Here is a 21997-nt window from a genome sequence, read left to right as displayed (position 1 = left end):
GCCCCGCCCCGCTGACCCCCTCCCCCTCCCCTCCCCCCCACCGGCCGCCGCCGCTCCCTCGCCTCCATTTTCTTTTCCTCTCTGTCTCTCCGCCAACGAGGCCCCAGCGCCCCGCGCGCCACCTCCAGCGCGCGCCACCGAGCCGAGCGGCCGCCTCCAGTGCGCGCGCCCGGCGCGCCTCTGGCCCCGCCCCAGCGCATCACCGGGTCTAACCCCGCCCCACCCAGCGCGTCACCGGGCCTGGCCCCGCCCACCTAGAGCGTTACTGGCTGTGGCCCCACCCCAGCGCATCACGGGGTCTAAACCCCGCCCCGCCCAGCGCGTTCCCGGCTGTGGCCCCACCCCAGCACATCACGGGGTCTAAACCCCGCCCCACCCAGCGCGTCACGGGCTTTGGTCCCGCCCCACCTCGTGCGTTACCGGCTCTGGCCCCTCCCCAGCACATCACGGGGTCCAAACCCCGCCCTATCCAGCGCGTCACGGGCTTTGGTCCCGCCCCACCTAGCGCGTTACTGGCTCTGGCCCCGCCCCAACGCATCACGGGCCTAAACCCCGCCCCACCCACACGTCAACGGCCGGGCCCCGCCCAGCGCATCACCGACTCTGGCCCCGCCCCAGCGCCATCGCCGGGTCTAAACCCCGCCCCCCCAACGCGTCACCGGGCCTGGTCCCGACCCCACAGCAGCGCTTCCCAGGGTCCGACACCCCGCCACCATCGCCACGTGATCCTTTCCGCCTCGCCCCGCCTATTGGCCGCTTCCACTCCCACGACGTCACGCCCACTTTCCACGCCCACCGACCCACTCCGCCGCCGCACGAACCGCCGCCATTCGGCGTCGGGGACGGCGCTGAGTGCGGATGGGTGGGGGATTGGTGCCGCCATCGGCAAGATTCACAGACACTCTAGTCGGCTTTGTCCCCCTTGGGGGGGGGGGGGGGGGGGGTCGTCCTGTCACAAATCTGATTGAATTTTCCCAGCAGGTGACTGGGTGGAGCCGCCGAGGGCAGTGCGGTAGATGCGGTCTCCTGGACTTCAGCAAAGCTTTTGACCAAGTTCCACACGGGAGGCTGGAGACGAGCCCTCGGGATCAATCCGGCGGACTGGATCCGGAATCGGCTCAGTGGCGGGAGGCAGAGGGTGGAGGGCGAAGATTGTTTTTGTGACTTTGCCCAGGGATCGGTGCTGGGCCCCTCGCTGTCCGCAGATTAATGATCTAGACGTCAATGTGGGAGGGGGTGGGATCAGTACTTTCGCAGATGAGACAAAAATTGGTGGTGCGGTAAATAGCGAGGAGGAAATCCTCAGATTACAGCATATAGACGGGCTGGTTAGATGGGCAGAACAGCGGCAAAAGGAATTTAACCCTGAAAAGTGTGAGGTGATGCATTTTGGGAGGACTAACAAGGCAAAGGGATTTACAATGAGCGGTAGGACGCTCAGAACTACAGAGGGACCTTGGGATACATATTCATAGATCGCTGAAGGCAGCAGGGCAGGTAGATAAGGTGGTTAAGAAGCCTATGGGACACTTGCCTTTATTAGCCGAGGTATAGAATATAAGAGCGGGGAGGTTATGATGGAGCTGTATAAAACACTGGTTCGGCCACAGCTAGAGTACTGCGTGCAGTTCTCGTCGCCACACTATAGAAACGATGTTACCATCCTGCAGGATGTTACGGGGGGGGGGGGGGACAGAGTACTGCGACAAAGAACTGGCCTTTGTGGGCTGGGTATAATCTTTCCACTCCAGGCACAAGACGTTATCTGAAAGCATTTGGTTTAGCACTTGAAAAGTCACAGAATAGTAAGGCTAGGGGCCAAGTGCCGGAAAATGGGATTCGAACGGATAGGTGTTTGATGGCCGGCGCAGACACGATGGGCCGAGTGGCCTCTTTCTGTGCTCTATGACTGAATACGCCCGAAGGATTGGCCTGATTGCGGAGCTGTACACCGATACAACTGTAGTTATAGAGGCTGATGGTGATAAAACAGATTAGTTCCCAGTAGGAATAGACCGTGGCACCCCTTCCGGGGCAGCAGGGTAGCATGGTGGTTAGCATAAATGCTCACAGCTCCAGGGTCCCAGGTTCGATTCCCGGCTGGGTCACTGTCTGTGTGGAGTCTGCACGTCCTCCCCCTGTGTGCGTGGGTTTCCTCCGGGTGCTCCGGTTTCCTCCCACAGTCCAAGATGTGCGGGTTAGGTGGATTGGCCATGATAAATTGCCGTAGTGTCCTAATAAAGTAAGGTTAAGGGGGGGGGGTTGTTGGGTTACGGGTATAGGGTGGATACGTGGGTTTGAGTAGGGTGATCATGGCTCGGCACAACATTGAGGGCCGAAGGGCCTGTTCTGTGCTGTACTGTTCTATGTTCTATGTTCTGTGCCTGCTGGAGCGAGCAAATACGGCCTGAACGCAATGGCAGGTCCGTTAATCCTGTCATTTGAATTTTCTTACCGCTGGATCCTTAGGTATGGCACCGCGTGTTAATGTGAGAGTTGAGTTTTTACTGCTTTTAACGTTTTCAGTCGACTGATGACGTTTCGATGGGTAGTGGACCATAAGCTGCTAACTGTTTGACAATGACAAGAGATGCCTATCTTGTTTGGTGGGTGATCCTTTGCTGAAATCTGAAGCTGGTTAATATCACAAGCAAGATCTCCTCGTACCCCTGTGTGCCGACAATCCGCATGTGGTGACTGGCCGTATAGATACTGGAAATAGGAAGCTGAGAATGTCACCTTGCAACGTCTGTGTTTGACTCACCGATTGACACATTGTAAAATCACACAGTGCATCCCAAAGGCGGCACAGTGGTTAGCACTGCTGCCAGGGCGGGCAGCCACACATCCACACCACGCCATGGGTATCACACCTAGAATCATAGAACCCCTACAGTGCAGAAGGCCATTCGGCCCATCAAGTCTGCACCGACCCTTTTGAATTACCTACCCATTTAATTACCTACCCTTTCAAGATAAAGATAGATAGTTCTTTGAAGAACAAAGGAATAATGTGGTGTTCGGGTCGGAAAGTGGAGCTGAGTCTACAAAAGATCAGCCATGATCTCATTGAATGGTGGAGCAGTCTCGAAGGGCCAAGTGGCTCCTCGTTCTTATATACACTCCACTGTCCACCCCGCCCTCTACCTGTAACCCCATCACCTAACCTGCACATCAAGGGGCGATTTAGCACGGCCAATCCACTTAACCCGCTGTTATGGGCCAGGTTTTAGAGAACCCCAGAGTGTATCATGGAGTTCACCTGACCCACAACTTTTAATAGATTGTGGTATGGGGAGCACACGGCCCACTCTACAGGTGTGGTACAGCAGAAATGGAAAAGTATTTTTTAAAAGCAAAACAACGCTTATTCTATCAACTCAAGTTAACCTTTTTAAAACATACAGTGAACATCTTTGCAACCATCAATTCAAATACAACCCCCCAAAGAATACAACACTAAGTAATCCTTAATAACGTCCCAAACAACATCCAGAAGACAGAAGAAACACCTTTTAACAGAAGCACATTAGGTTTACATTCACTACGGAGCACATTTATAATTCTGAATTCACCAAATGATCAAGAGATAGTCTTTTCATGGCAGAGAGAACAGCAGTACACCTGCTTGGTCTGGCTTGAGCTCCAACATTGAAAACAAAACTAAAACACACCCTGCAGCAAACAGCCTAAAACAAAAGTAAAAAGCTGACAGCCCAGCTCCACCCACACTCTGACATCACTGATAAACACCCATTTCTTAAAGGTACATTTCTTTTTTAAAAAATAAATTTAGAGTACCCAATTCATTTTTCCAATTAAGGGGCAATTTAGCATGGCCAATCCACCTACCCTGCACATCTTTGGGTTGTGGGGGCGAAACCCACGCAAACACGGGAGAATGTGCAAACTCCACACTGACAGTGTCCCAGAGAAAGGATCGAACCTGGGACCTCAGCGTCGTGAGGCAGCAGGGCTAACCCACTGCGCCACCGTGCTGCCCTAAAGGTACATTTCTTAAAACACCCATTTCTTAAAGGTACTCTCACATGACACCTGCACACCGTTGGACTGTGGGAGGAAACCGGAGCACCCGGAGGAAACACACGCAGACACGGGGGAGAGCATTCAAACTCTACAGACAAGTCACCCGAGGCCAGTATTAAACCGGGTCCCTGGTGAAATGAAATGAAAATCGCTTATTATCACAAGTAGGCTTCAAATGAAGTTACTTTGAAAAGCCCCTAGTCACCACATTCTGGCGCCTGTTTGGGGAGGTTGGTATGGGAATTGAACCCGCACTGCTGTCCTGCCTTGGTCTGCTTTCAAAGCCAGCTCTGTAGCCCTCTGCTAAACCAGCTCAAGAAGCTGTGATGCAGCAGTGCTAACCAGCATGCCGCCCCAATGACTATCCTTCAAGTGGATGGATATATCCTCAGGCATTCGTAGAATCCCTACAGTGCAGAAGAAGGCCATTCAGCCCATCGAATCTGCACCGACCCTCTGAAAGAGCCAAACCCTACCCTGGCCCACTGAGCCAGGTAAAGTTTTTATTTCTGAACCTGGATCATTCAATAACTCGAAAGTTCCAAAATATAGAAGGGCCGTGAAAATGATATTGTTTAAAAACTGCATCTTTCAGGAGGGGGGGGGGGTGTTAATGTATTGAGCACAAAATTGCACACTTCCGGGTTTGAAGGAAAACCCCGCCCACTTCCCCAGCAGGGCGGGAGATTCAAACTGAAGCGGCAGCCAATGGGGAAGCAGGAGGAAAGGAGGCGGCCTCGACGGCGCAGGCGCCGGCATGCGGCCCACGTGGGGGGAGAGGGCGGCATGATTGGCCCAGAGTGGAGAGCGCCCACGTGGGGATGGGGCGGGTGAGAGGCCGACCACCCGCCGCGCTCGCTGATTGGCCGCCGCTGGATGGGCCTGGTGGGGCGCGCCCGGTGATTGGCTGCCGCCGGCCGGGTCGCCTGCTGGCGGCCCTGTGATTGGCTGCCGCCTGCCAGCTCGATCTGGGCTGCGGCGGAGGGGGGAGATGCTGCGGCCGGTGCTCGTGTTTCTTATCCCGCTGTTCGCCGGCGGAGCGGCAGCGGAGGACGGGGAGGCCGAGAGGCTGCCCACCAAATGCGAAGGTGTGAAGCCAGGGGGGGAGAAGGAGGCCGCTCCCGGCCCCCTCTGTCTGTAGGCCACTCCTGCGGCAGTTCAAAGGGTGCGATCCGGGGGGGCGGTTTAGGGGTTTAAACCTCAGAGCTGGTTGCCCCGAGCAACTGACCTTCCCCAAAATGGCGGCGGACCAGTGGGTCCCACCTGAGGGTCAGTACTGAGGGAGTGCTGTACTGTCAGAGGGTCAGTGCTGAGGGAGTGCTGCACTGTCAGAGGGTCAGTACTGAGGGAGTGCCGCACTGTCAGAGGGTCAGGACTGAGGGAGTGCCGCACTGTCAGAGGGTCAGTACTGAGGGAGTGCCGCACTGTCAGAGGGTCAGTACTGAGGGAGTGCTGCACTGTCAGAGGGTCAGTACTGAGGGAGTGCCGCACTGTCAGAGGGTCAGTACTGAGGGAGCGCTGCACTGTCAGAGGGTCGTACTGAGGGAGCGCTGCACTGTCAGAGGGTCAGTACTGAGGGAGTGCCGGCACTGTCAGAGGGTCAGTACTGAGGGAGTGCCGCACTGTCAGAGGGTCAGTACTGAGGGAGTGCCGCACTGTCAGAGGGTCAGTACTGAGGGAGTGCTGCACTGTCAGAGGGTCAGTACTGAGGGAGCCGCACTGTCAGAGGGTCAGTACTGAGGGAGTGCTGCACTGTCAGAGGGTCAGTACTGAGGAGCTGCCGCACTGTCAGAGGGTCAGTACTGAGGGAGTGCCGCACTGTCAGAGGGTCAGTACTGAGGGAGTGCTGCACTGTCAGAGGGTCAGTACTGAGGGAGTGCCGCACTGTCAGAGGGGTCAGTACTGAGGGAGTGCTGCACTGTCAGAGGGTCAGTACTGAGGGAGTGCTGCACTGTCAGAGGGTCAGTACTGAGGGAGTGCCGCACTGTCAGAGGGTCAGTACTGAGGGAGTGCCGCACTGTCAGAGGGTCAGTACTGAGGGAGTGCTGCAACTGTCAGAGGGTCAGTACTGAGGGGAATGCTGCACTGTCAGAGGGTCAGTACTGAGGGAGTGCTGCACTGTCAGAGGGTCAGTACTGAGGGAGTGCTGCACTGTCAGAGGGTCAGTACTGAGGGAGTGCTGCACTGTCAGAGGGTCAGTACTGAGGGAGTGCTGCACTGTCAGAGGGTCAGTACTGAGGGGGTGCCGCACTGTCAGAGGGTCAGTACTGAGGGAGTGCCGCACTGTCAGAGGGTCAGTACTGAGGGAGTGCCGCACTGTCAGAGGGTCAGTACTGAGGGAGTGCCGCACTGTCAGAGGGTCAGTACTGAGGGAGTGCCGCACTGTCAGAGGGTCAGTACTGAGGGAGTGCCGCACTGTCAGAGGGTCAGTACTGAGGGAGTGCCGCACTGTCAGAGGGTCAGTACTGAGGGAGTGCCGCACTGTCAGAGGGTCAGTACTGAGGGAGTGCTGCACTGTCAGAGGGTCAGTGCTGAGGGAGTGTCACACTGTCAGAGGGTCAGTACTGAGGGAGTGCTGCACTGTCAGAGGGTCAGTACTGAGGGAGCCGCACTGTCAGAGGGTCAGTACTGAGGGAGTGCTGCACTGTCAGAGGGTCAGTACTGAGGGAGTGCCGCACTGTCAGAGGGTCAGTACTGAGGGAGTGCTGCACTGTCAGAGGGTCAGTACTGAGGGAGTGCCGCACTGTCAGAGGGTCAATACTGAGGGAGTGCCGCACTGTCAGAGGGTCAGTGCTGAGGGAGTGCTGCACTGTCAGAGGGTCAGTGCTGAGGGAGTGCTGCACTGTCAGAGGGTCAGTACTGAGGGAGTGCCGCACTGTCAGAGGGTCAGTACTGAGGGAGCGCCGCACTGTCAGAGGGTCAGTACTGAGGGAGTACCGCACTGTCAGAGGGTCAGTACTGAGGGAGTGCTGCACTGTCAGAGGGTCAGTACTGAGGGAGTGCTGCACTGTCAGAGGGTCAGTACTGAGGGAGTGCTGCACTGTCAGAGGGTCAGTACTGAGAGAGTGCTGCACTGTCAGAGGGTCAGTGCTGAGGGAGTGCTGCACTGTCAGAGGGTCAGTGCTGAGGGAGTGCCGCAGTTTTTTTGCGATGTCTTGAGAGTCATTTTCCCAAGCGAGGGATCCATGTTGATTCAGTGCTTGAGTTGTGAGGCGGAGGGATGGTGAGTGTCAGGAATACGTTGGGCACATCGTGCAAAGCTCCAAATGAGTTTTCGTTGCCCCTTTGCAAGAGATCCGCACCTCTTGTGCGGTCAGCAGTTGGTGACCAGAGCTGTGTGTGCAAAAGGCATGCATTTTGGAAAACGATCTCGGGAGGAGGGTGAGAATCAGCCTGAAATGGTGCCATTGCATGGTTCCTAACTTTCCTTTCTGTCTCTCGTGTGTGTTTGAAGTGTGCAAGTTCCTGACGGTGGAGCTGCAGACAGCACTGGACAAGACCAAACGTTCCAAGGAAGTTTTGGAGCTCGGGGAAGTGCTGGACAATGGGAAACGCAAACGAAAGATAAAGTACAACACATCGTAAGTACGGCGCAATAATCTCTGGGGCCCACCAGCCCCAGTTACTCGATGTGTTTTCAGTCCTTTACACCATTTCCCCCAAAGCACACCTTATGGTTTGCGAGTGGCTGCTGTTAAAGCATCTGCGGTGTCAACACCCAAGACTGGGTTTGATTCCCAGCCAACATCTGGGCCGTGTCTGGGTAGCTAGCTGACAGGTTGTTTCCACTGGTCGGGGAAACCTAGAACAATGGGTAAAGTGATGATCGTTTGGGATGGAGCTGAGGAAAAATGTATTCACTCGAAGTGTTGTGAATCGTTGGCAGTGTCCACCCGAGGGATTGCTGGGTGCACCATTGTTTAAAGCATTTAAGGCTGCGATGGGTGGATTTTTGGTCTCCGAGAATTAAGGAATACAGGGAATGGGTGGGAAAGTGGGAGTTGAAGAACCCTAACCTCCTTTAGCAGATACATTAACGCCGTTCAAAAGCCATCTTGACAAATGCATGGATAGGATGGGTATAGAGGGATACGGCATTAGGAAGGGCTGAGGGTTTTGGCCAAGGATGGTATCAACATGACCGATGCAGGCTTGGAGGGCCGAAGGGCCTGTTCCTGCGCTGTATTGTTCTTCTTTGCTCTCTCCTGCTGATGTGGTTCTACACTTAGCAGGACCCCCCCAACCCCTCTCCAGCAGCAATTAAAACCAGCTCCATCCGTTTGTTTTGTGGCCTCGCCAGGCAGTTGTCCGGGGTAACTGCCTCCTCGAGGAGTATCAACGTGCTTGCTTCGTGATGTTCGATAATGCACACTTTCCCAATGTGAAGGGATTTCCCCCTCCGCCGATCAGAGCAGGACAGAGTTGATCCCCGCACCCGAGGTCCAGGCATTTGGGTGGGGGGGGGTTTGTGAGGATTTATTCCCAGTGGAATGCCGCAAGGGGTGGGCGGGGGAACAAAGCGTGGAATACTGTGCGGAAAGGCCTGGTGAGTTTGGTACTTTCTTGTTAAATAAAATCCTGGTCTCTATAGCGAGGTCGCATTGACCGTAAGACAGAGACGGCCACTTGACCCAATTGGTCCGTGCTGCTGTTTCTATTCCACAGGAGCCTCCTTTCACCCCATCGTCACTCTCTCTCTCTCTCTCTTTCCCCCCCCCCAGATCGGAGTGCCCTTTGACTCGCCCACACACACACAAAACGGAACGCCCTTCATCTCGCCCCCCTTCGGAACGCCCTTTTCTCCCTCGTATATCTTTCCAGCTTCCCCTTGAACACATCCCTCTTGACTAACTCGACCACTCCCTGGAATAACAAATTCAATGTTCTTGCCGCTCTATCATAGAATTTACAGTGCAGAAGGAGGCCATTCAGCCCATTGAGTCTGCACCGGCTCTTGGAAAGCGCACCCTACCCAAGGTCAACACCTCCACCCTATCCCCATAACCCAGTAACCCCACCCAACACCAAGGGCAATTTTGGACACTAAGGGCAATTTATCATGGCCAATCCACCCTAACCTGCACATCTTTGGACTGTGGGAGGAAACCGGAGCGCCCGGAGCAAACCCACGCACACACGGGGAGGACGTGCAGACTCCGCACAGACAGTGACCCGAGCCGGGAATCGAACCTGGGATCCTGGAGCTGTGAAGCGATTGTGCTAACCACTGTGCCACCGTGCTGCTCTCTTAAATAAGCTGGTTTAGGATTTGTGTTGGTTTGGAAATTGGACCCCAGATATAGTCAGCACCTTCGGGAGAGGGAGAAAGTAGAGGGGAGGGCGGGGGAGAGGATGGAGACTTTTTAACAGCAAATTTGCTTTCCGAGGCCAGAGTGCGACAGTAATTTCTATTTTTTTTGTTCACGCCGTAATGACGCTGCCCCCTGTGGGCTGGCTCCATGGGATTCGGTCATAATGGTGATGACTGTTCACGCTCGCTCAGTGACTCTCTCTCTCTCTGTGGTCTGATAGAGAGACACGGCTCACAGACGCCATGGATAACATCTGTGAAAGGATCCTGCAGTACAATGTACACGCCGAGAGACCTGGAAGCTTACGATACGCAAAGGTAGGGGCATAACATGAGGACGAAGTGGTGTTCTTTGTGTTGCTTAATTCAGGATGTTTGGCGTAGTGTTCACAAAGACCACAAAATAGCTTTAACTTAAACAAAGCTATAAATTTATTAACACCACTAATTTGGATTTGACACGTACTCCTAAAGAATTCACAGTTGATTGTTAACATTTAAACTACACTCATCTACATCTAATCTTAACACTGGTATAAACTATGATCTGCTCTCACTCACACTATCAATACATCTCTCTCTCTAGCTAACTACTGCACTCTCTCCCACAAGACTTAGCATCACTGCCTTATATACTTGTGACTGTAGCTCCCTCTGGTGGCTACTCGAGACACTTCATTAACCCTGGCTGTTCTTGCAGTTGTGATAATACCACAGGCGAGAAATGCCAGGAAGTGGCTGAGAGCCTTCTGTGTCACTGGGCAGCCTAGGATCTCTGTTACAGGAGTATTGATGTGTGTTTTGACCAGGATTAATCCCTGCGACCAGCTGAGTGGGTACCGAGCAAGGTGAGGGGGTACCTTGAGCAAGGTGAGGGGGTACCTTGAGCAAGGTGAGGGGGTACCTTGAGCAAGGTGAGGGGGTACCTTGAGCAAGGTGAGGGGGTACCTTGAGCAAGGTGAAGGGGTTACCTTGAGCAAGGTGAGGGGCTGCCTTGAGCAAGGTGAAGGGGGTACCTTGAGCAGTAGGGGGTACTTGAGCAAGGTGAGGGGGTACCTTGAGCAAGGTGAAGGGGGGTACCTTGAGCAAGGTGAGGGGGGTACCTTGAGCAAGGTGAGGGGGGTACCTTGAGCAAGGTGAGGGGGTACCTGAGCAAGGTGAGGGGGTACCTTGAGCAAGGTGAGGGGGTACCTTGAGCAAGGTGAAGGGGGTACCTTGAGCAAGGTGAAGGGGGTACCTTGAGCAAGGTGAGTGGGTACCTTGAGCAAGGTGAGTGGGTACCTTGAGCAAGGTGAGGGGGTACCTTGAGCAAGGTGAGTGGGTACCTTGAGCAAGGTGAGTGGGTATCTTGAGCAAGGTGAGGGGCTACCTTGAGCAAGGTGAGGGGCTGCCTTGAGCAAGGTGAGGGGGTACCTTGAGCAAGGTGAAGGGGGTACCTTGAGCAAGGTGAAGGGGGTACCTTGAGCAAGGTGAAGGGGGTACCTTGAGCAAGGTGAAGGGGGTACCTTGAGCAAGGTGAAGGGGGTACCTTGAGCAAGGTGAGTGGGTACCTTGAGCAAGGTGAGTGGGTACCTTGAGCAAGGTGAGTGGGTACCTTGAGCAAGGTGAGTGGGTACCTTGAGCAAGGTGAGTGGGTACCTTGAGCAAGGTGAGTGGGTACCTTGAGCAAGGTGAGGGGCTGCCTTGAGCAAGGTGAGGGGCTGCCTTGAGCAAGGTGAGGGGCTGCCTTGAGCAAGGTGAGGGGCTGCCTTGAGCAAGGTGAGGGGCTGCCTTGAGCAAGGTGAGGGGCTGCCTTGAGCAAGGTGAGGGGCTGCCTTGAGCAAGGTGAGGGGCTGCCTTGAGCAAGGTGAGGGGCTGCCTTGAGCAAGGTGAGGGGCTGCCTTGAGCAAGGTGAGGGGCTGCCTTGAGCAAGGTGAGGGGCTGCCTTGAGCAAGGTGAGGGGCTGCCTTGAGCAAGGTGAGGGGCTGCCTTGAGCAAGGTGAGGGGCTGCCTTGAGCAAGGTGAGGGGCTGCCTTGAGCAAGGTGAGGGGCTGCCTTGAGCAAGGTGAGGGGCTACCTTGAGCAAGGTGAGGGGCTACCTTGAGCAAGGTGAGGGGCTACCTTGAGCAAGGTGAGGGGCTACCTTGAGCAAGGTGAGGGGCTACCTTGAGCAAGGTGAGGGGCTACCTTGAGCAAGGTGAGGGGGCTACCTTGAGCAAGGTGAGGGGCTACCTTGAGCAAGGTGAGGGGCTACCTTGAGCAAGGTGAGGGGGATACCTTGAGCAAGGTGAGGGGGGTACCTTGAGCAAGGTGAGGGGGGTACCTTGAGCAAGGTGACTGGGTACCTTGAGCAAGGTGAGGGGCTCCCTTGAGCAAGGTGAGGGGCTGCCTTGAGCAAGGTGAGGGGCTACCTTGAGCAAGGTGAATGGGATACCTTGAGCAAGGTGAGGGGGATACCTTGAGCAAGGTGAGGGGGTACCTTGAGCAAGGTGAGGGGGTACCTTGAGCAAGGTGAGGGGGTACCTTGAGCAAGTTGAGTGGGTACCTTGAGCAAGGTGAGGGGCTGCCTTGAGCAAGGTGAGGGGCTACCTTGAGCAAGGTGAGGGGGCTACCTTGAGCAAGGTGAGGGGGTACCTTGAGCAAGGTGAGGGGCTGCCTTGAGCAAGGTGAGGGGCTGCCTTGAGCAAGGTGAGGGGCTACCTTGAGCAAGTTGAGTGGGTACCTTGAGCAAGGTGAAGGGGGTACCTTGAGCAAGGTGAAGGGGGTACCTTGAGCAAGGTGAAGGGGTACCTTGAGCAAGGTGAGGGGCTACCTTGAGCAAGGTGAGGGGCTACCTTGAGCAAGGTGAGGGGGGTACCTTGAGCAAGGTGAGGGGGGTACCTTGAGCAAGGTGAGGGGGGTACCTTGAGCAAGGTGAGGGGGGTACCTTGAGCAAGGTGAGGGGGGTACCTTGAGCAAGGTGAGGGGGTACCTTGAGCAAGGTGAGGGGCTGCCTTGAGCAAGGTGAGGGGCTACCTTGAGCAAGGTGAGGGGCTACCTTGAGCAAGGTGAGGGGCTGCCTTGAGCAAGGTGAGGGGCTACCTTGAGAAAGGTGAAAGGATCGCAAATGGGGGTGGGGGTGGGGGGGGGGGGGGGGGGGGGGAGGTGGTTTGAGGTGAGGGGCTGTTTCCACAATGTTACCGGCGAATCAGACAGCAACTTTTGGATAACCCCAACATCGGCCCATTGTGGGAAGTTGCTGTGGGGTTTATCTGGGCACTATTGGCCGTGCCGATATTTTGCCTGGAAACTGAAAGCCCCAACAGCCTTGGTATTCACTGGCCGGGGAGAATCGCAGGATACAGGGTACGCCTGATGGGAGAAGCTGCCACAATTCCCGAGCACCAGAGCGTTTACCGCACTGCCCATCAACACTGCCTCAGTCCCGACTGACCCATCAACGCTGCCTCAGTCCCCACTGACCCATCAACGCTGCCTCAGTCCCCACTGACCCACTGTTAACCAGGAGATTACTGCACTGCCCATCAACGCTGCCTCAGACCGTACTGACCCATTGTTAACCAGGAGTTTTACTGCACTGCCCATCAACACTGCCTCAGACCCCACTGACCATCAACGCTGCCTCAGACCGCACTGACCCACTGTTAACCAGGAGATTACTGCACTGCCCATCAACGCTGCCTCAGACCGCACTGACCCACTGTTAACCAGGAGATTACTGCACTGCCCATCAACGCTGCCTCAGACCGCACTGACCCATCAACGCTGCCTCAGTCCCCACTGACCCATTGTTAACCAGGAGTTTACTGCACTGCCCATCAACACTGCCTCAGACCGTACTGACCCATTGTTAACCAGGAGTTTACTGCACTGCCCATCAACGCTGCCTCAGATCCCACTGTTAACCAGGAGTTTACTGACTCCATTTCAGCCAAGAAAACTGGTTCCTACATTTAGTAAGAAAACTGGGGAGGGGAGGGGGAAATCATCATTTGTGCAATCTCTCGGAATGAAATTGTTTCACTCGAGGGGAAGTCCAATATTATGGAACAAAAACTTTATTGGCAACTAACAACCTTGTCTACAGTCTACATACAGGTCTGCTCACTCTGACCAGTGCCCTGCCATTGGCTGGGGTTCGTGTGTCTCTCTCTCTGCCCCTCTCTCTCTCTGCCCCTCTCTCTCTCTGCCCCTCTCTCTCTCTGCCCCTCTCTCTCTCTGCCCCTCTCTCTCTCTGCCCCTCTCTCTCTCTGCCCCTCTCTCTCTCTGCCCCTCTCTCTCTCTGCCCCTCTCTCTCTCTGCCCCTCTCTCTCTCTGCCCCTCTCTCTCTCTGCCCCTCTCTCTCTCTGCCCCTCTCTCTCTCTGCCCCTCTCTCTCTCTGCCCCTCTCTCTCTCTGCCCCTCTCTCTCTCTGCCCCTCTCTCTCTCTGCCCCTCTCTCTCTCTGCCCCTCTCTCTCTCTGCCCCTCTCTCTCTCTGCCCCTCTCTCTCTCTGCCCCCTCTCTCTCTCTGCCCCTCTCTCTCTCTGCCCCTCTCTCTCTCTGCCCCTCTCTCTCTCTGCCCCTCTCTCTCTGCCTCTGTCCCTCTCTCTCTGCCTCTGTCCCTCTCTCTCTGCCTCTGTCCCTCTCTCTCTGCCTCTGTCTCTCTCTCTCTGCCTCTGTCTCTCTCTCTCTGCCTCTGTCTCTCTCTCTCTGCCTCTGTCTCTCTCTCTCTGCCTCTGTCTCTCTCTCTCTGCCTCTGTCTCTCTCTCTGCCTCTGTCTCTCTCTCTCTGCCTCTCTAAACCTCTCTGCCTTTCTCTCCTTTAGGGGGCTGTCACAACCGTCCTCGCTGACCGAGCCATTGGCCGCCTGTTCCGAATATCAACCCTGTGTGGCTCGGTGGCACGCTTTACCTGATGACGCCCTGGTGCGTTTTACTACATTAAGGCGCTATGTTAATGCAGCTCCTTGTTTTATTGTCTGGGTGTTTGAAGGCCTGGCTGCTATCCTAGCAGCGAGGCTGATGGCCGACTGTGGTGTGTGCCCTCAGCGTTTTGTTGTGCCGTTAACAGGGCACCAGTGAGACGATGATGACCCTGAAGAATCTGGTAAACAAGGGCGTCAAGGTGGAGCTGGGTATTCCGTTCGAAATGTGGGACGAGCCCTCGGCCGAGGTGACGGATCTGAAAAAACAGGTGAAAGGCCATTTGTGCGGGCGTGCTTCCGGGCAGTTTCCAACCTGGGATTACAGGGTAGAAGTTGGAAATGAGGAAATCTCACCAATTTCCACCAACCAAAGTCACAGTTAGAATCTGGAATTTGACGCCAGAGAGAGTGGCACAGACGAGGAGAGTTAACTCGATTCTATTCGGGATTACCTGTATTTCCTTACTCTGTAGATCCGAACCTTCCCTTATTCCTAACTCTGTCCCTTAACACTGACAGTCCACTGGCTAAGTTACATCTGCCTCTTTCTCTCTCTAAACCTCTGCCTCTCTCTCTCTTTAAACCTCTGCCTCTCTCTCTTTAAACCTCTGCCTCTCTCTCTCTCTTTAAACCTCTGCCTCTCTCTCTCTTTAAACCTCTGCCTCTCTCTCTTTAAACCTCTGCCTCTCTCTCTCTTTAAACCTCTGCCTCTCTCTCTCTTTAAACCTCTGCCTCTCTCTCTCTTTAAACCTCTGCCTCTCTCTCTCTTTAAACCTCTGCCTCTCTCTCTCTAAACCTCTGCCTCTCTCTCTCTTTAAACCTCTGCCTCTCTCTCTCTCTCTTTAAACCTCTGCCTCTCTCTCTTTAAACCTCTGCCTCTCTCTCTCTCTTTAAACCTCTGCCTCTCTCTCTCTCTCTCTAAACCTCTGCCTCTCTCTCTCTCTCTATCCACTGACCTGTTTCCTGTGGCGTCTCTGGTCGGAGAGATTAAATCCCAAAACGGTTCTTGCTGCGAGTGGGAATGAGGAAAGGAAGCAGAAAGAATGTGGCTAGAGGAGGTGAGAATGGCAGGTTATCTGCTGGGCGTAGGGAGAAGCGAGAGGGGAGAGACCAGACCAGGGGAAGAGGGGAAACAAAATGGAGGCAGAGGTTCCAATCTAAGATTATTAAGCTCTATGTTGAATCGGGAATCGGGAAGATCACGTTCTGGGCCAAGCACCACCCAACGCACCCGATACCGCGCTGCCTGACGTTTTCCCCCTTTTTCAGTGCGAGAACATGTTGGAACAGTACGAGGAGGTCGTGGAGGACTGGTACTTTCGCCACCAGGACCTGAATCTGGAGCGGTTTCTCTGCATGTCCCATGTGCTGGCAGAGGACGATCGAGGTCAGTCTGGGGTGGGGGTTGGGTTGTGTTTTTCTTTTTGTTTCTAAACCTTCTCTGCCCTTGTCCTCGTTTTGGGCACAGATTCCTGGCGTGGATGCAGTCCCGTTCGGTGGTTTGTGCAGGTTAGCATAATGGCTGCTTTTGGAGCATCTGTAGGAACGTTTATCGTAGAATTTACAGTGCAGAAGGAGGCCATTCGGCCCATTGAGTCTGCACCGGCTCTTGGAAAGAGCACCCTATCCCAAGGTCAACACCTCCACCCTATCCCCATAACCCCATGGGGAGTAGGACTGGGCGACGAGAGCAAGGAGGTGCGCAGCCTCCTCATCGACCAAGGACTGCCGGCCCATGAGGACGTTGGAATTTATTTTAATGCTACCTCCCTTCCTGAGCATTGAACTAGCGCCTGTTGTGAGGAGGCCGGCCGGCTATCGAAAGCCTCCATTCTGGGACAAGAGCGCAAGTGTCGGCCGGCGCCTCAATGCTGGCGTGAGCGAGAGAGGGAGTCATCTTTTCATAGAACCCCTACAGTGCCGAGGGAGGCCATTCAGCCCATCGGACCTGTGCGCTGGCCCTTTCGAAAAACAATTTGGTTCTTCCCGCGGCCCTGCTCTTCTCCCCCTATCCCTGCTATTCCTTCTCTTTCAAGGATTTATCCGATTCCTCTCTGAACATTCCTGTCGAATCTGCAGGCACGTTCCAAATTCTAACCACCCGCTGTGTGAAACCGCTTCCTGCTCGTGTCACCTCCCACTCTGTGTTCTCTGGTGATTGTTCCTTTGAGCTATTGGAAGCCGTTTTACTCCTAATGATTTTTAAATGCCTCTATTAAATCTTGCCTTAGACTGTAAGACATAGGAGCAGTATTAGGCCACTCGGCTCCCCCATTCAATCATGGCTGATACTTTTCTCATCCCCATTCTCCTGCCTTCTCCCCATAACCCCTTGACCCCTGCTCCGCGGAGAGCAATCCCAGCTTCCCCAGAGTCTCTGGGTAATCCTGCATCCCTTCCAGTAAACCTCTCGCTATCCTCTCCAAACATTTCATATACCCATTAGGAATGATGTGGAGATGCCGGCGTTGGACTGGGGTGAGTACAGTAAGAAGTCTGACAACACCAGGTTAAAGTCCAACAGGTTTGTTTCAAACACGAGCTTTCGGAGCACTTGCTCCTTCACCTGAGGAAGGACTTTATTTATCGTCATGGATAAAGGTTTAATCGTTAGTTCCTTCCTTTTCTATTCCGCCTCTCTTTACACTCAGCCTGTGTCTCGTACATTCTCCAACAAGAGCGAATCTAACCATCTCCCATTGGCATTCAATGGCGTTACCATCACTGAATCCCCCACAGTCAACATCCTGGGGGTTACCATTGATCAGAAACTGAACTGGACCCAGCCACATCAATACTGTGGCTACCAGAGCAGGTCAGAGGCTGGGAATCCTGCGGAGAGTAACTCACCTCCTGACCCCCCAAAGACTGTCCACCATCTACAAGGCACAGGTCAGGAGTGTGATGGAATACTCTCCACTTGCCTGGATGAGCGCAGCTCCAACAACACTCGAGAAGCTCCACACCATCCAGGACAAAGCAGCCCCGCTTGATTGCTCCCCTTCCACAAACATTCACTCCTTCCACCACCACTGACTCACAATGTGTACCATCTACAAGATGCGCTGCAGCTAGGGGAGGCAGTGGCTCAGTGCTGTTGTCACTGAATAGTAATCCAGAGACCTAGGGTACTGCTCTGGGGACCCAGGTTCGAATCCCACCTCAGCAGGTGGTGATATTCGAATTCAATAAAAAATATATCTGTAATTCAGAGTCTGATGATGGCCATGAAACCATTGTCTAGGGCAGCAGGGTAGCACAGTGGTTAGTACCGTTGCTTCACAGCGTCAGGGTCCCGGGATCAATTCCCGGCTTGGGTCACTCTCTGTGCGGAGTCTGCACGTTCTCCCACGTGTTGTGAGGCAGCAGCGCTAACTACTATGTCGCCTAAAAAGGGGGTGCTGAGGGGCAGCACGGTGGCGCAGTGGTTAGCATTGGGGCTACGGCACTGAGGGCCCGGGTTCTTATTCTGGCCCTGGGTGACTGTCCGTGTGGAGTTTGCCCATTCTCTCCATATCTGCGTGGGTCTCACCCTCTCAACCCAAAGGATTGGCCACATTAAATTGCCCCTTAATTGGAAAAAAAAATAATTGAGTACTCTAAATTTAATAACAAAAATAAAAGGAATGCTAAAAGGGGACCATTGTTTGGGTGAATGTAAAAGATGTAGTTGCACTATTGTGATGATTACATCCACATTGACCTCAGAAAATGATTAATACTCCGTACTTCAAGGAAAATGTTTTGGGTTATGGAGGATTCCCCTTTCTCGAAGTCTAACCGAAGCGTCAATCGTTTCCATTGCGATATCTGGGAAAACGCAGTTTTCAATCGTGTCAGGTTGAAATTCGAGTTGCCCAGTCTCTGGGATTTAAAAGCATTTTGCACACTGTCATTATCATGAGCAACATGCAGCAGAACTAATAATCAGAGGCGTTAAAAGGATTGTGTTTTTTTTTAATTTAAAAATGTTTGATTTTTGTTTTTCAAAATAATATTTGGATGTGACCAACTATTCGACTGGGCGGGGTGGTTGGGGACGTGCGGTCACCTGGAGAGAGAAAAAGCCCTCCAGGCGTCCGTCCAATCGAAGTTGGCACCCCTTGCGGTAATGCAGCGTTAATCCCTGACTGTCGAATGAACTGTCTCCCGCTCACCTTCCCCCCCCCCCCCCCCCCCTGCAGATTGCCTGACTGAAGTGTGGACGGGACAGAAGGGCGACCCAGCCGACAACCAGGAGAGGAGGAGACAGGAGGCTGACGGGGAGGAGCAACCACGGACGGGCGGCCAAGGGGATGGGGTGGAGAGCGGCGAGGGTGTGCTGGCTGGTCAGGAATCCGTGCATCACGACGCTGCTGAACTCTGACCTCGCGCCGCTGCTGAACTCTTGGCCTTCCCGACTCCCGAACATGGATAGAAAAGCACCGGCTTTGCCGGCCAGTGACTAACCTCATCAGTACCATTAACGGAGGCTGTTTGATCCTCGGTATTATATCTCTTAATCCAGGGCTTTCCGAGTGCAGTGTAACCTTGTACCCTGACCACTCCAGCCTGCAAAGGTGTCTTTGTACTTCTGTTTCTTATACTCAGTGACATGGAAGTATTAGGGAATAATAGTGCCATTTTAATCTTTTGGCGTAACCCAAAGAGCTGTAGGCAGCAACTCGTCCCCACCCATCACAAGATTCAAAATCACGGACATTCCTTATAATAAAGACTGCTTGCTAACTGGGGATGCTTTAATCCTCATCCCAGGCTGTAACCGGGTGTTTTATAATCTTCCCTGTGTCAACAATGGGGCTAGGAGATAGGCAGAGTCTCGGGATGTAGCAGCAGGCCCCTGCTGAGTATTTCAATCCAAAGGGAAACTGGACCGAAACCGGCTCGAATTTCCCGCTTCCCGGGGAATCCACTTGATCCCAGAATCCTGTGCAACAGGCGGCCTCTTGAGGGACCAACTCCACCTAACTCAAAACTCCACATTGCACCAGCCGATCCATTTCGGGTACAGCCGCGCGAGCTTCATTGTGTTTAGGCCTCATCAGAGCCTGCGCCAGAGAGGTACGGAGTTGCCGACTGCGCAAAATGGACTCCACCTCCGGCGCCCTAAACGCTCTGCTTCTCTCGCCTTGCCTGAGCAGCGCACTTTACAAGGTGATCAACCAAAACAATCGACTGACTGCTACCAATGTAAAACCTTTAATTCCAGATTGTAATTGAATTCAAATACTGATGGATCAGTGACACGCTATTCAGGATGAGGAAAACTGCCTCTTTGACCACCACCAGGGCCCACGCCTTGGGAAACCTACTCCCCCCCCCTCGGACCACCTAAGAAACAGGAGCGGCCCTTGGGCCACCTCCACCATGCAATAAAATGGTGGCTGAGCAGATTGTGGCCTCTGCTCCCACCGTCTTGCCCGTTCCCCCATGCCCCTTAACTCCCTCCTAGATCTGGAATCTGTCTAAATCGGCCTTGAACGAATTCAGTGTCTCAGCCTCCACTGCCCTTTGTTGGAGAGAAGAACGAGGGGAGGGGGTGCATCCTCTGCGTGTCCACATTATAAAGGCCCCCCCCTCAGGACCTTCTATTTTTACCTCTTTGGTCTTCTGAACTCGGCAACTAGTGTAGGCCCGAGCAGCTTGACCTTCAACCTTCAGCCCAGTGACCCTTCTCTGAGCCGCCTCCGTAGCAAATATGAATGCCAGGCAAGCTCATGACGTTCCCTCGCCACGTTCTGCCTGAATATTCAGCGAGCTGCATATAGGACGCGGGAGCAGGGAGTGGTCCATTCGGCCCTTTGAGCCAACCCTGCTAGTCAATACGATCATAGCTGATCGATCTGTGACCAAGGCTCCGGAAAGAAGAGATTGCACTTTCTTTGTCCCCTGTAACTTTGACACCGTAAACCCAAACTGTGTGTGTGGAAAGGCAGATATCCTGCAGGTGGATCTTTGATAAACCTCCTCTGCCTATGCTTTTCCATTCGATAGACCAGTAAGGAATCCGTACTAGGCTGCTCCTGGCTCGCCAGGCATGAGTCAACACAAGGTTCCTGTTGTAGGGCAGCTGAGCAACACCTGCTGCAAACTAATAGTATACGCCCTTTGCAACTTAACCGTAACGCTATCAATGTCTACAAGGTGCTCCGTGCTCTGCGGGGGGGTGACTCGAGACGTTGAGTAACAACGTCCTCTCTGCTGGCTCATCTGCTGGAGCTCACCGGCTCGACGAGTTAGCCCACCGGCTCGACGAGTTAGCCCACCGCCAGCCTCTTCTTGTATTTTTATTTTTGGTTGTTTAAGCTCTGAAGCGTTCGCTTCAAGGAATCTCGCACAGGACACGCCTGTGAAAGGAACTGCCAGGTACAGGATGGTGGGGGTGGAAATGTCTTATGTAAATCTTGACCTTATTGTCACAGTGAGCCATGATCAGTTCTTACTAGCGTCTGTCCAGTAAACACGCCCAAGTGTGCTCCATAATATCTCCGTAAACACAACGTTTTACACCCACGTGGCAGCACGTTTTGTGACGACTTCCCTTGCACCTTCCGGAATTTTCTATTTTGTATTTGTTTCACGTGTTCAGTATTTTTACAGTATTTTTATATTTAAGTATATAGAACAATAAAGGGTCTCTTTCAGAATATATTGTGTCTGTTGCAAACGGTTTGGCCGCAACGTTCCAGCCCTTTCCTGCCGGTGGCATCTTCCCAGTCCCGCTGACGGTGATTTTTCCGATCCCCACGGCGCATTCCCTGGCGGGGGGAACAGTACAGGGTATGCCAAACCCCATCGACATTGGCGGGTCTGGAAGATTTCACTGCGGGAAAATGGCGAGGCCGCCTCTGACACCGCGAAACACACCTGAAATGAAGGCTCGCTGATGCCAGAATCAATACAGTACAGAAGGCCATTCAGCCCATCGAGCCTGTACGAGCTCTGTGAGAGCAAGCCAGTCAATCTCTCGAGTATTTATGCCAATTCCCTTAAGGCAATTATTGAACCTGCTGAATCGGAATCTAATGATTATTTGAGAGATGATACAACAAAAGTTTTGAAAAAATGCTTTGGAAATATGGCTGCTTAGTATCGGTGCCAGTTTAAGGTGTAAAAATCCACAGTAACCTGTCACGGTCACCGCTCATAGAACGTAGAACATAGAACGATACAGCGCAGTACAGGTCCTTCGGCCCTCGATGTTGCACCGACATGGAAAAAAACTAAAGGCCATCTAACCTACACTATGCCCTTATCATCCATATGCTTATCCAATAAACTTTTAAATGCCCTCAATGTTGGCGAGTTCACTACTGTTGCAGGTATAGAACATTTAACTCACTTCATAGCTTCCAGCGACAGTGCTCTGCCTGATGTGAAACTGTCATACACATGGCTGCGTTTGTTCTCTGAGATCCCTTTGTTCCTCTGTGCAACCTAGAACCGCACATTCTGAGTACCGACTGAGCTCCCTGTTCTGCTGACCAAAATGTAGTACTGGCAGAGTCCACGGAATCCCTTCTGTGCTGAAGGAGGCCATTCAGCCCATCGGGTCTGCACCGACCTGAAAGAGCACCCTACCCAGGCCCCTAACCTGCACATCTTTGGACTGTGGGAGGAAACCGGCGCACCCGGAGGAAACCCGCGCAGACACGGGGAGAACGTGCAGACTCTGCACAGACAGTGGCCCAAGACTGGAATTGAACACAGGTCCCTGGCGCTGTGAGGCAGCCAAGCTAACCACTGTGCTGCCCACT

At 53.7% G+C, this 21997-nt stretch overlaps 2 protein-coding genes across 2 annotated transcripts in view; one reads left to right on the top strand and one right to left on the bottom strand.

The window, feature by feature from the left end:
- The window catches only part of taf6 (TAF6 RNA polymerase II, TATA box binding protein (TBP)-associated factor), a 31120-nt gene extending 31011 nt beyond the window's left edge, over positions 1-109 (bottom strand). Inside the window, exon 1 of the mRNA XM_038786890.1 lies at positions 63-109. The gene's annotated coding sequence lies outside the window, so the exon portion shown is untranslated. The remainder of the gene's footprint in view (positions 1-62) is intronic.
- A 4873-nt stretch (positions 110-4982) lies between these two features.
- On the top strand, positions 4983-20889 carry cnpy4 (canopy FGF signaling regulator 4). Its single transcript, XM_038786868.1, has 6 exons — positions 4983-5135; positions 7502-7628; positions 9580-9676; positions 14387-14509; positions 15510-15627; positions 18425-20889. The coding sequence occupies exons 1-6, from the start codon at positions 5039-5041 to the stop codon at positions 18604-18606; spliced, it is 744 nt and encodes a 247-aa protein (XP_038642796.1). The 5' UTR covers positions 4983-5038; the 3' UTR covers positions 18607-20889.
- Positions 20890-21997: the final 1108 nt, after the last annotated feature.

Source organism: Scyliorhinus canicula, chromosome 29 (genome assembly GCF_902713615.1).
Source record: "Scyliorhinus canicula chromosome 29, sScyCan1.1, whole genome shotgun sequence".
Lineage (NCBI taxonomy): Eukaryota > Metazoa > Chordata > Chondrichthyes > Carcharhiniformes > Scyliorhinidae > Scyliorhinus > Scyliorhinus canicula.
Note: the sequence above shows the minus strand (reverse complement) of the source record. Positions and strands in the feature narration are given on the sequence as shown.